This window comes from Anthonomus grandis, chromosome 9, assembly GCF_022605725.1.
Source record: "Anthonomus grandis grandis chromosome 9, icAntGran1.3, whole genome shotgun sequence".
Lineage (NCBI taxonomy): Eukaryota > Metazoa > Arthropoda > Insecta > Coleoptera > Curculionidae > Anthonomus > Anthonomus grandis.
This window is the reverse complement of record NC_065554.1, coordinates 12,987,380-13,001,308: the sequence shown is the minus strand read 5'-3', so window position 1 is coordinate 13,001,308 and position 13,929 is coordinate 12,987,380. Positions and strand designations below refer to the sequence as shown.

General features: G+C 32.5%; 1 protein-coding gene across 1 annotated transcript; it reads left to right on the top strand.

Annotated features, from left to right (window-relative positions):
• Window positions 1–12,099: 12,099 nt before the first annotated feature.
• Window positions 12,100–13,460, top strand: LOC126740340 (uncharacterized). Its single transcript, XM_050446314.1, has 2 exons — window positions 12,100–12,406; window positions 12,466–13,460. The coding sequence occupies exons 1-2, from the start codon at window positions 12,230–12,232 to the stop codon at window positions 13,381–13,383; spliced, it is 1,095 nt and encodes a 364-aa protein (XP_050302271.1). The 5' UTR covers window positions 12,100–12,229; the 3' UTR covers window positions 13,384–13,460.
• Window positions 13,461–13,929: the final 469 nt, after the last annotated feature.

The window sequence follows — 13,929 nt, the reverse complement described above, 5'->3', positions numbered from 1 at the left end:
ATTATTAGTATGATTTTGTATCTTACCAATGTACAGCGTATCCATTGGGATCTCGTAAATTAGAAGAGATGAGAGGTCGGTTAAATTGAGGCAAGGTTGCGCAATTTGGTGCTCATTAAAACGCCCTTTTGAAATTTCAAAAATTCCGAATACTTCCGAAGATATTTGGAATAAAACGAATATTTGCGATTTCATTTTTAATTATTTGCGACTCTATTTGAATATATATAACAAAATAAATTACTATTTCTCATTACTACTTTCTCTATTTTACAAAATGGTTACACCTTTTTTTATAATAACGTATTAATAAAAAAAAAGCTTAAACACTAACATAAAAACTGAAGTGAATAGTCCTTGCGGGGATAGCCCTGATCTCCCTTGTTAGGTCTTGACGTAAGGCTTGAAATATTTTGATAAATACGGTTTTGAAATAATCCCCAAAAAAAGTAATCTAAAGGGTTTAGGTCGGGCCTTCTAGCGGGCCAACGTGCAGGTCCTTGGTTTCCAATCCATTTGTTAGTTACCATTCATTTAATAAATTGGCGACGCATCGTTCATTATGGGATGGTGCACCGTCCTGTTGCCACCATAGTTGACGTAATGCAACCAAAGGTTCTTCCATTAAGGAATTCGTTATATTTGTCCTTATTAATTCTACGTATCTTTCGGAAGTTAGATTTCCTTCAAGAAAAAACGGACCAATAATTTTATTGTGCCACATACCGACCCGTACATTAAATGATTGTCGTCCCTGAGGTCTTACTTCTTGATTCTGCCTTGGGTTTTCTATTGACCAATAGTGCTCGTTATGTCTATTAAATAGTCCATTTGTTGCATTCATCTGTCTATAATTTTATAAGTCAGCATCTTCATTAACTTTATCTTGCAACTCGTAACAAAATTCTAAGCGTCTGTCTCAGCCTCGGCAGGTCTTAATGTTTGACTAATATGAATTTTGTAAGGTTTACATCCCCGATTATGTAAAGTTCTCCAAACTGTCATTCGCAGTGCCACTCCGTTTGAGAAAACTCTAATTGAAGCTCGAGGATTATTATTTGCCTTAAAAATAATTTAAAATTATTCATTTTATTTTCTACTGTGCAATGGTTTTAAAAATTTCTAACTATTGTAGCATTGACTGAAACAGTGTATAATAGCATAATTTTATGGTCTGAAAAAAACAAGTTATTCCTCAACAAGGATAAAACGCATTTTGTGGCTTTTTCACGAAGTAGGCAGACAGTAAATTATGTTATTTTATTTAATAATACACAAACAGAGTTACATTCATCAAGCAGCTCTAAACTATTGGGCTTTACTTTTGACTATGATCTAAAATGGAATTCTCATGTAGATACTCTTTGTTTGTGTCTAAGATAATTTCTTCCTCTTTGGGATTCATTCTTCTTCTATATTTAATCCTTGGTTTAACAAAACTTCCGTATTTAGCTAAATTATTATAAAATATTTTCAACGGTTATACTTATAAAGCAAACCAAACTCAGTTTTTAAAAATCCATTCATGACGGTAAGCGGTGTAGCTGCTCTGAGGTAAGCTACACAAAATAATTTAGTTATTTGTTGTAAGGTAACTACACGACCAGGATTAGCTCTAAGCCATTTGCATACTTCTTCAGCGTAATAGGTTCTTATTGGTTTCTTTAAAGCTACATCTAGGGCTTGTAGCCGATGGGTGCAATGGGGAGGGTAGCAGATCAATATAACTCCATGTCTTTTGTGTGGTATGAATGTCCATCCAAAAGAAGCAGAATTGGTCGGTCTTTTGAGGGCTTGGCAAATTCAACAAATTTTTTGAACCAAATAAAGAATACATTTTTATCCGTCCACCCACTATCATTTAGCTTTACCCAACCGCCAGGAACAATTCCATCTATGAAAGCTTGTTGCATTTTTTTTCTACCAAATATAAGCATGGGAGGCATATATGCTCCTGAAGCCGAAAAGCATATTTCAACAGTGACGGTCTCACCCCTCTCCCCTGACGTCAAGGCTCCGACTTGTCTTTTCCCTTTAGTGGCAATAATTTTAGACATTCCCTTTGGATTAACTGATACTCCGGTTTCGTCCACATTATAGATTTTATCGGCTGTCAGTTGATATTTATATACAGTTTCGATAAGTAAGTTTTAAAAATTACCTAAAGCCACTTTATTAAACCCCATTGCTCGAGATCCAGATGTTGCTTCTGGTGTTCTGATTGAAAGTTCTGGATGTCGACGCAAAAAACTCTGCATCTAACCCTTCTCAGCCATGGCAAGTTCTTTATTAAACGGATGATCAAGTTCATTGAGCTCAGCTAATTGAAATGCTAAACGCTTGCATTCAGTCATCGCTAACCTGCCTTAAATCATCCCAAAGATTTAGTAACAACATACCTGGGATTTTTCCTAGTTTTTTAACGTGGCGCTCTAATGTAGATTGAGGCACATTAAAACTGGTAGATGCTCTGTAGTACCCCACTTTGCCATTTAATACTGATATTACAGCATTCTGCATACTGTCCGTGGACCATTCGTGTCGGTCAGAATGTCGGTTGTACTTAAACACCATCTGAAAATAGTAATAATTATTATTGTTTTATATTGGGCGGTTTTATATTTTATATATGGGGTAGTACCCCATTTTACCCGTTTTGCCCAAATGCACATTTTGAGGTTAGGTATATTTTTTTCCCTGTTCGATTAAAAAATTACTAAACATTTTTACACAGAAATATGCCTAAATGTATATACTTTTCCATAAAGAATAACAATTAAATATAAATTACAATAATTATGGTTCACTTATTAAATTATTGACGAAAATATACCTGCACCTCTAAAACAAACACCGCTCGACTGACCGATATTCACGCAGCTTCTGAAGTGACAGCGCTTTTTGCCATCGATCGGGCATGGTCTTAAACTAAGCTATACGAACTTTCGGATAGATGGAGCTAACTGTACTAAAAATAATCACGGCACCCCTTTTTGCCCGCCTTTCCTCTATCAGTAGATCTTATAGAGGCTACAGTATAAATACATGGGTATTTTGATTACCTCTCTTGTGAACTTTCTTTATGCAGTTGCACTTTGATGCTAGTTGCTCTTATTAGACAGGTTTTATTTAGACTTTTAAGACAGCATACTTTATGACTTTTTAATTCTAGGATGAAGGTCTTATAACATTTTTGTTTAGCTAATCAAGCTTAGTACACTATTAAAACTTGTTTTTCCAATCCATTTTTACATTCTTTCCCGAATTTCTGTCTCCAATAGTGAATTAAGCAATTGATCAGTTTTAATGTTTGCGCTCTTTTTATAAAAACTATATAAAATTTGAATCGAGTACTGCCGATGGGACAAATACCAGTCTCTTCGTAGCGTAGGCTACATGCCTTTAATGAGACTGGTCATACAAAAATCTGGTCACACGCCTTATACGAGTGTCCCCTTCTGATGCGTAATGACTACTACCTGAGACAGTGGATTGCAAGGGTTTTGTGATCCAGAAAGGATTGGCAGGACTTCAATGGGTCTACATTGCTAAACAGAGGGACTATCTAGTATACACATGGCTCAAATGAACATGAAATGCGGACAGAAAATCCTAAATTGCGGACACCGTACTACTGGCGTATATATGAATCTGATCGCACGGCATGGCTGCTCTTATGGAGTGCTTAAAGGTCTTGGAGGAACTGGTGAAGGTGGACTGCAGGGTTCAGCTTGTAATAATAATAATAATAATAATAAATGACTTTATTTATTTATACAGAAAATAGTACAAATCTCAATAAGACAAATGACGTGGCAGTATCCAACTGAAGCTGCCCATACAACTATAAAAGTGTGCTTAATGCAATGGTAATGACTTGAGTTTAATATTGTGTATGTAATACGTATATAAAACAATAATTATAAAGTATAAGCCAATAGTCACTGAATCTAATATTCACTAAATTAACTTTACGAGTACCGATTAACTGATACGAAGGGATAGTAAGAAATCCCTAGTCTTTCTACAGAAACTAAATGAAGATTAAGTTCTTGTAACGCACATTCTAAATTGAATGCATGAGTTTCGGAATAGTCGAAACATCTTTTATTTTTGTGTCTTGGTATTCAGTACCGACCACCATGAGCGGTCCCCACCGGACCCGAAGCATGGAAATTCGGTATAGGTACTCTGGGAGGTGAGCTTGTCTGACTTTAAAGACAAAATATGTAACTGGTGTCTTTTTCTTATAGTAAGCCACCCGGATTCTTTAAGATGTGGCGATATATGATCAAACTTACGAACAGTTACAAACTCAGGCATGGATTTTGGATTTTCCGCAAGGAAAAATGATCATGCTGACTTAAACAATGCATACGGTGTGTCCATAAAGTCTGGAAAAATCTTTTTTTGCATGTTGAAATGCGTCAAGAAGACTGGCTGTCAACTTTATTATTTTAAATAGAACACTCCATTTATTAATGATTTTTTGGATTTTATGATAAATTCTTAACACATTTCATGTATAACACCTTATATCAATCTTGAACTGTTTTCGAAATATCAACAATTGAAAATCAAATGTTTTAAAAACTTGACCAGGCTTTAAAATCTAAATTATTTAAATCTCGGTACTTTTTTGTACAGTCTGTCTTTGATTCATAGATTTGACATCTTCGCTAAGTTCAATATTATTCGAAATGGCTCAATTAAATGAAAGAGAAAATATTACATTAATAAGGTTAAGGGGTTATGGAGATCGTGTTAGACCATACTACGCTAATTTTAATGATTTATTTTCAAATCGAAATCCAATTACTTTTTCAACTGCTCAGAAAATAATAAAGAGGTTCCACGAAACTGGCAGCATTAAAGAAAGGACTAAATCTGGTCGGCTAAAACCTTCAACAAATGATGAAAGAAGTTTGGAACTTGTACAATATTTCGTTGAAAATCCCCACATTTCGTTGCGAAAAACTGCTCAAGAAATTTACCTGCCTAAATTATCGGTTGAAGTAATTTTAAAACAAAATAAATTCCGTCCTTCTAAAATTCACTCGGTGCAAAAACTTTTGGAAGATGATTTTGACACGAACGGTCGAATTTTGTAAAACAATCATGGCAAAACTGAAGCGATGAAAATCCACCTTGGATGCGGGAAATGCATACCCAGTATTCCTAAAAGTTTGGGCTGCGATATTTGGAATTCACATAATTGACTCGTACTTTATTGAGGGAAATCTGACTTTCGTAAAGTATTTAGAAATGCTTTAAAACCGCATTGTTTCTAAACTGGCCAAACGTCTAGGCCGGTCCAAACTACAAACAAATATGATTTCAACAAGATGGAGCTCCTCGCCACTATAGAGAGGTGCGTGATTATTTCAATTTTACTTTTCCAAAGAGATGGATAGGCAGGGGGGTACTATAGAATGGCCAGATAGGTCTTCTGACCTCTCCCCTTTAGATTACTTTTTTTGGGGCCATATGAAAAGTAGTGTAGGTATTTGTCACTAAACCTGAAAATATAGAGGGCTTAAAACAATCATAACAAAAGAAGCTAGCCAAATTACACAATAATTGAATAAATGTGTAATTTGAATAATTGAAATCATTCAAAACGTTATTGACAAATTTTATTTTAACCTTGCGTATTGTCAGGAAGTGCAAGGAAAGTATTTTGAACATTTTATTAAATAGTTTTGCTTTTATTCAAAGTTTCTATTACTATACCTTTATTAAAAAAGGGCGTTATTTGCTTGGCATTTTAAAACTAGAAAATAGTTTTTTTAGTTTAAGCTTCAATTAAATCTAAAGTTATTGTTAAACAATATGAAAAACTAAAATAGAAAAGTGCAATCCGTATTTCTCTAAATTAAATCATTTAGATTTTACAGCCTGCTTGTTTTTTGTGCCTGTAAATTTTTCATAAATCTGAAAACATGCAAAAGAATAAAAGAGAATTGACGTGTCCGAGTGTTTTTCAACAAGGTAATTCGTTTACCTGTAAAAGGTATTTTTCAGACTTTTTGGACACACTGTATAAACAATATTACTGTAATTCAAATACCATAATACTAATGAGTCACACAAACTGGGCTTAGTTGGTGTATCAAAGGCTTCTCTATGCATATACAATAATCAAACAAATTTTTCCAAAACTTTTTTGTATAACTGATGATACATCGAGAATTTTAGATCTGAGTCGATCTAAAGGCCCAAATTCATGCAACTAACTGTCTATTGTGCTTAACGAAATGCCACTTAAAATCTACTACTGGTTTATTTTTCTGCACATTTGCTCGTACGGATCCAAAATTCTTGAAATTTTGTATTATTATATTGACAGTATTTGGTAATTTGGTTTTTTCCAGAAATAGACTTTTGAAGCATAACTTTGACATAAACTTTTAAATTCACAACAGTAATACATAATATAGGTAATATACAGAAAATAATTAAGTAATAATAATTAATAATACCTAACCTAAGCTTACTAAAACTTGACGCAGGAATTTGTTATAAGTTTCAAAAAGGTCAATATCATGATGTTGGTTTGCTAATCTCATTGTTCTAGTGAGGAAGTTATTAGGACCATAGTTAGTACGGTGGATTGGGTAATGATCTCTTGAAGTAGCTCTGAAGCTCCAGATTTCCCATGTAGGATATTGTAACAAGTAATAAGATTCCTCCTCTTATGACGTATAGTGATGGGAGCCATATGTAGCATATTAATTTATAATAATAATAATTGTAATTATCTAAGATATTCAATTTATATGCAATTTGTTTTAAAAATGTGTGTTCAACTAGTTGAAGAGCGTCAATATGTTCCCCCATAGAAAGGAGACCACACACAGGAGGCAAACTCTAGATTAGGACGGACCAGAGCACAGTAGAGTGTTTTCAAAGCGGCAATACTTGTACTTTATACTTTTGTACTTTAACAAAACCAAGCATGCGGAAAGCTTTATTGATAGCACTATCTAAATGATGAGAAAATTGTAAACTTGTATCGAAAGTGACACCCAGATCCTTAAAAAGAATAGCTCTTTCAAGGGTATAGCGACCGATCTTGTAGTCGAAATTAATAGTATTTCTAGAACGACAAAAGGTGATTATTTTACATTTAGCTGGATTAAGTTCCATACCATTTCCTTCACACCAAGCTACCAAATTATTTAGATCATATTGTAATTTGTCACAATCATCAGGGGACTCGATTTTACAACTCAATTTCAGATCATCGGCAAACAACAAAAATAGGCAGCTAGTAAAACATTCATCTATATCATTGATAAAAATATTAAAAAAAAGTGGGCTGAGATAAGAGCCTTCTTGAGGCACTCCAGATAGAACCTGAATAGTTTTAAAAAGAAAATTACCAATTTTAACAATCAGTCTACGATCAGATAAATAGCTCTTGAACCAGGATAATAAAGGTTCATCAATACCAATCATTTTTAGTTTATGCAACAAAATATTGTGAGATACCTTGTCGAAATCAGTGTATATAGTATCCACCTTATATCCCTTCTCCAAGGCATCCAACAAAAAGTCTACCTGAGTAAGAAGGTTCAGCTCCGTAGATTTGCGTGATCTAAATCCAAACTGCTGATCAGTTAGTAGAGGCTCAAGAAGGGGGGTGATGATGTCACATACTAAGCTTTCAAAAACTTTGGGAGCTGCACTGAGTATAGTGACAGGATGATAGTTGGTAGCACTGGTTTTGTCGCCCGACTTATGAATAGGCTTTAGGAAACTCTCTTTCCAATAGTCTGGGAACATTCCAGTTCAAAGGGACAGATTGAATATGTGGTATGAGGGTCTGGAGAGAATAAAGCTACATTTTTTTAGTAATAAAGCAGGCACATCATCTGGTGCAGGACCCTTGTTAATATTCAAGGATGAGAGTTTAGTAAATATATCAGATAATTCATGAGTGGGGACGTTAACACTATGGTGTAAGTATACTGTAGAAAAATACATGTTAGCAATCTCCTCTCCAGAACAACTTGTCCCGTCCAAGTATCTCAGTGTATTTGGAAAAGAGCTATTTTTCCTTTTATGATTAACAAATGACGAAATTTTCTTTATGTTTGAGCCAATAGCTGCTTCAGTGCAGTAAATACTATGTGTAACATTCCTGTGTCAGACCCTTGCATAGCTGTCTCAATCTAGAAAACTCCCGATAATCTGCAGATGTTTGTTTTTGTTTATATTTTTTGTGAATTTTTTTCTTTTCGATAATACGATTTTTAACTTCAATTGAAAACCACACTGGGAATTTTCTAGCCGGGTATTTTTTTAGAGGTACAAATATATCAATTGCAATGAAGATAATTTCATGAAAAATTAGCATTGCTTCAAGAGGCTTATTCAAAAATAAAATATCCAAAAGTTTTACACAAAAACTTAAATATATAAAAACGGGTAGAGTTCCGTTACATAGGGACATTACATAAAGTTTTTAGATCCTAAAGTAAAACCCATTTGAAATAACAAAGTTGACACCTACTTGCAGTATAACTGGAAGGGCTTTCATCCTAAAATAAATAAAAAAATTATTTCACAAAATATTATCACAATCGATCGATGCGGTTCCTAGATACTCACCCTGCATGTCTATAAGTTATTCGGCAAAAGTCTAATTAATTTAAGGCCTAAATTTTCAATCAAATAATATATTTTTTTAATTTTCATAAAAACGACAATTTAAAAACATTTGAGCGTATTTTAAAAATAAATAACAATAAAGGTTAACAAGAATTTTTCTATTTTTTTACTGATAATGAAAACAAAAAAAAGATATTATAAAACTTCAAAAATGCTTACAGAAATTTTTTCTGCAAACTGGTTTGGATTCAAAACATATTTTGTAGAGAACATTCTTGATCTTATTCTGCTCTGTATTTCATCGAAATATTTCCGTCACTTTTTAAGATTTTAGATCTTTTAAGTTGAGTGGGCACTTTTATAGATAAGACGTTCTTAAACACTTCTTAAAAATGCTAATATTTCAAATATTTTTTTAAATCTGATTTGGATCCAAAATAAGCATTGTAGAGAATATCTGGTTTTCACTTCATGAATATATTTTTATTATTACGAACTTAAAAGGGATTGCTCAATTTCAAATGAAACTAATACCCATAAATACCATCAGTTCCAAAATTCTCATAATTTTGAATCACTTTTCTTTTTTTTCCACGTTTGTTATAAAATAGGACACCCGGTAGTTTTAAGATTTTGCGCATTTATTGTTAGCTTTCCAACAGAATCAATGCCACTCGGTATTTGGTTCATGGCACTAATTACTTACACCTATTTTTGTGAATACGAACTTTTTACTCATTTATCAACCATTGACATATCAAGTTCAACATAGCCGAAAATACAGGTTTGTTTTGTGAACGTTTAAGAAATAATTATATTTCACAGAATTGTTTATTAGGTTCAGCTACTTTTATGATTGAAGGGCAAACGTCAATAAACAGACTGTAAATGTTTCTTAGAAATAAGATGAGGCGTAGTAAATAATTTGGGAAATCTTAGATTCCTCATAAACCAATTAAAATCTTGCACCGTTTACATTCATACACCAGTCACTTTCGAAAATATCGCCTTTATTAACTTAAAGAAAACAAATAATACACCTTCTGAAAGTGCCATGAACCCATTTAATGAGTAATAAAGCTATATATGATATCGTTAAACTGAATACATTTTATTGTAATGCTGATGTGTATTTTTTCTGGAACTAAGGCTTTTCCAAATTAATGTCATTTATGTTTATCCTTACTTTCTAAACGTAAAAAATGTATATATCATTATTACAATACAGCTGGATATACAAATAGCTTAGTTTCTTTCCTAATGAGGAAATTGTACCTATTTAATAAAATCCATTCGAAAGTCTATTAACTATACATAAAATTTTCGCCTTGACCGATATTTCATATTTTTGAGCTTATAATCTAAACAGTGGTTTTTGGCCCATTTTTCTCACCTGACAATGACCCATATCTATTTATCGTCATGTATGTAAAAAAATGATTAATTACTTAATGACCTAGTATTAAAATATTAATATATATCATCCAATTTTTAAAAATTAGAGAAAAACTTGTAAAGACTACTAGATTTTGATAATTTATAATTTAACTGATTCTATCCAGATTGCATTTTCAACCTGTTCGCGTTAGTCAGACATCAGTTTACTTTTAACTTTATTATTTCCAGAAAAACTTTGTTTAGGTGCTGGGGCTTAATTAAAACCTGGAAACTTGGGATTGAAATTTTATTTTTATGAAGTGTTCGAACTGCTGGCCATGTGGTTTAAAGATTTTTTTTTATATTGTAATCACCATAATATTTGATCCAAACATAAAGACTTAATAGTATGGAACACATGTGCGTCTTAGTTATGGGTAATATACAAGGTAGTATTTTGAGTCTTTTCTTTTGAGTAAAAATATATGAACTAACGGTTTATTAGCATCATAAAGGAATCAAAGGATTCATTGCGATTAACTCGCTTTGCAAGTTACTATCAGTGACCCAGCTCTTTAATTTCTAATGTAATGTGAGTCATAAAGCCCCTCCACGCTCATTATGTTCAACAAGAAATACATTCAAAGAGATTTGATTTGGCATATCAAGTTCTTTTAAATTACTCTAGAAAAGATTTTATTCATATAGCTAAGTACATAGTTTTTAATAAATATGTATATGTATAAAGTTTTTCAATTGAAAATATTGAACGTCAGTACGTTCTATATACGTATAGCGTAAACGTAAGTAGCTATATTTCTTAAATTTGTTAAATGTCTTTTTAGAGTTCAACAGTTCTTTCTTTAAAAGTATTCTTTTAGTTCTACAGTTCTAGTTATTTATGTGACAAGTGTGTATCCTTTTTTTATGAATGCGAAATTTGTTAATTCGACAATTCCCATGAATAAAAAATGGGGGTTTTACACACGTGTAACATACAACATTTTTTCTATTACCGAAAAAAACAAAAAATACCAAATTACTTTACGCACTCATATGCGTAAAAAAATTACTTTATGCACTAGTGCGCTTTTTTAGGCACTAGTGCGTAAAAAGTGAAGCTCTATGAACCTTGGGAATTGTATGTGAAGTGAGTACTTTACGCACTGGTTATATTTCGCATTTAATTTGTGATTTGTGAAAATTTTATTTTCAGTTTCTTTTTACACATTAGTGCGTAAAGTAATTTGTTATTTTTGATTTTTTATTATATTTTCTTCGGTTGTAAATTTTGTATGTTACACGAGTGTAAAATCCCCTTTTTTTATTCATGGGAATTGCCGGACTGATAAATTTCCCATTCATAACAAAAGAATCATTTCACACACTTCACTATTTTTGACGTTACAAAGGATACACCATTAAAAGTACTGAATACAGAAATACATTTCTTATAAGTCGATAATTCCTAAAATAACTACTATCCATATATTATCGCATGTAAGCCGATAAGAAAAAAACCAAACCCTATTTGAAATATGTTATTAAATTTAAAAGAGTTAAAATTTATAAGCAATACTAAATTCAAATAATGTATAAATTAAATATTTTAAAGCTTACACGTATTTTCTGATTCTGTCCAGATCCTTTAACGACTTGCGTTTTCAACCCGTTCGCGTTAGCAGTTTACTTTTAATTTTACTCATTCCGGAAAAACGTTGTTTAGATGCTAAGACTTAATTAAACTTTGGAAACTTCGAAATGAGTATTTAGATTTATGAAGTGTCTTAATATTTTGAACAGCTGGTAATATGGTTACTAATTTTGTTTTTGATAATAATCTTATAACCAGTAAAACATCATCACCATTATATTTCCTTTATAGCTATTTATGTATCAAGGGCATCGTAAGGACGATAATGCCCGGAAGGTGGAGATAGTAGACCGAGGGCCTTTGGCCCGAGGGCTAGGTTTCCGCCTGATGGGCATTAGAGTCTATCAGTCTAACAATGCCCGTGGTGCATACAATGCTTTATGTTTTACCTAAAAATTGATTTTTATGAACAAAAATAATTTTAATATTAATTCAAAAATAGGGTCTACCTGTACAGATAGGGTATACGTACATACCTACCTACAGAAATTTATCAAGTGACTTGCAGTGATTATTTAAGTTTGACTTTGATGTTTCTGTCAGTTAGTCAGTTGGCATTTTTTGTTTAAATATTTGCTTAAAATGGAAGAAATTCCACAAAATATAAGAGAAAAGGCCATAAAAGCGACCGAAAATCTTTTGCCAGTTAAATCAAGGCAACAGTATGATCGGGAGTATGGCATATTTGGTATTTGGAAAGATGCCAACGCAATTGTTCAAATAACCGAAACCGTTCTAATGGCATATTTTCAGGAACTGGTAAGTTATTGATTTTATTTTAATAGGTACATATGTTTAACAAATTTTAATATTTTTAGTCGGTAAAATACAGTCCGAACTCTCTCTGGACCAAGTATTCTACCCTAAGGTCTACGTTAATGGTCTATAAAAATATAAACATCTTGCAATACCATCGTCACATATCTTTTTTAAAAGTTAAGTCGAAAGGATATGTCCCGAAGAAGTCTAAAGTTTTGGAAGGAGAACAAATAATAAAATTTATTAAGAAGGCTCCTGATGATATCTACTTGGTACACAAAGTCATATTGGTAATGGGTGTTTGTGGAGGTTTAAGACGAGATGAGTTGGTCAAAATGACCATTGATGATATTGAAGATAGAGGAACGGTCTTGGTTATAAAGGTACCAGAAACTAAAACTTCAACTTCAAAAAGTTTTACTATCATTGAAGAAGATTTAGGCGCTTTAAACTTAATAAAAAAGTACGCAGCATTAAGACCAGCTGGAATAAAGGAGCGAATATTCTTTCTTACCTATAGAAAGAGTCGCTGTACAGTACAACCTGTTGGAAAAAATACCATAGGAAGCGTCCCAACATTGATCGCAAAATTTTTAAAACTGGATAATGCAGAAGCTTATACCGGCCACTGTTTGCGTCGCACATCGTCAACTTTACTTGTTGAGGCAGGTGCTTCGTTTGAAATGCTAAAACAACATGGGAAATGGAAAAGCTCCTCAGTAGCTGAAGGATATATAGAAGAAAGTATTTCATCCAAAAATAAAGTAGCCAAAATGATTGCCAATTCAGTTAGTTCCGAGGTTAATTCCGTATCGACTATTACAAATTCTTTAATGGACAATTTACAAACTATACAAAATAGCGTTAGTGCTGCCACCTCTACCATCACAAAAAACACCGACCATTCTATAGTGGGATCAGCTACATTTTCCGGGACATTTCAAAATTGTAATTTTTATTTTGGAAATAAAGTTTAATTTTTAGTATTTAAAGAAACATTATTTTTTGTATAAAATGGATGTTTATTCTTTATTATGAGAGAAATAAAATTCGATAAGCAATAAAATTTCCGGGCATTATCATAATGCCCGCTTATAATGCCCTAGGTGTGATAGCAGGTATTATTGCTACCATAACATATTCCGTTTTTTCCAAGGTATTATAAATCAATAATAGATAGGTAAAACATAAAATATTTGAAAATGATGCATAGTACAAACTTAAGTCTTAATATTGATAAAATGCAAGGAAAATGATAAGTCGTTATCATTCTTGTACAAAAAAACTTTATTATCATTACGTATTTGCTTTCTAAGTCAACAATGGGTCAATTGAATAATTTCAAATTGAAGTTCTCATATTTATATAATATTGGATCAGATGGCGCAACTTGATAAGATTTATTGTAACGCTTCCAAAAACCATTTACGGCTTTTCTAAGCATTGGTTTCAATTAGACTTCAAAAGCCTGTATAGTGCTTCACAGTTACACTATACACTTTTAGTAGTTCACGAAGTTACAC

Coding starts and splice junctions, on each gene's coding strand:
- LOC126740340 (XM_050446314.1), top strand. CDS start 12,230: ATGGAAGAAATTCCACAAAATATAAGAGAAAAGGCCATAAAAGCGACC. Junction 12,407..12,465: donor TGGCATATTTTCAGGAACTG/GTAAGTTATTGA, acceptor TAATATTTTTAG/TCGGTAAAATACAGTCCGAA.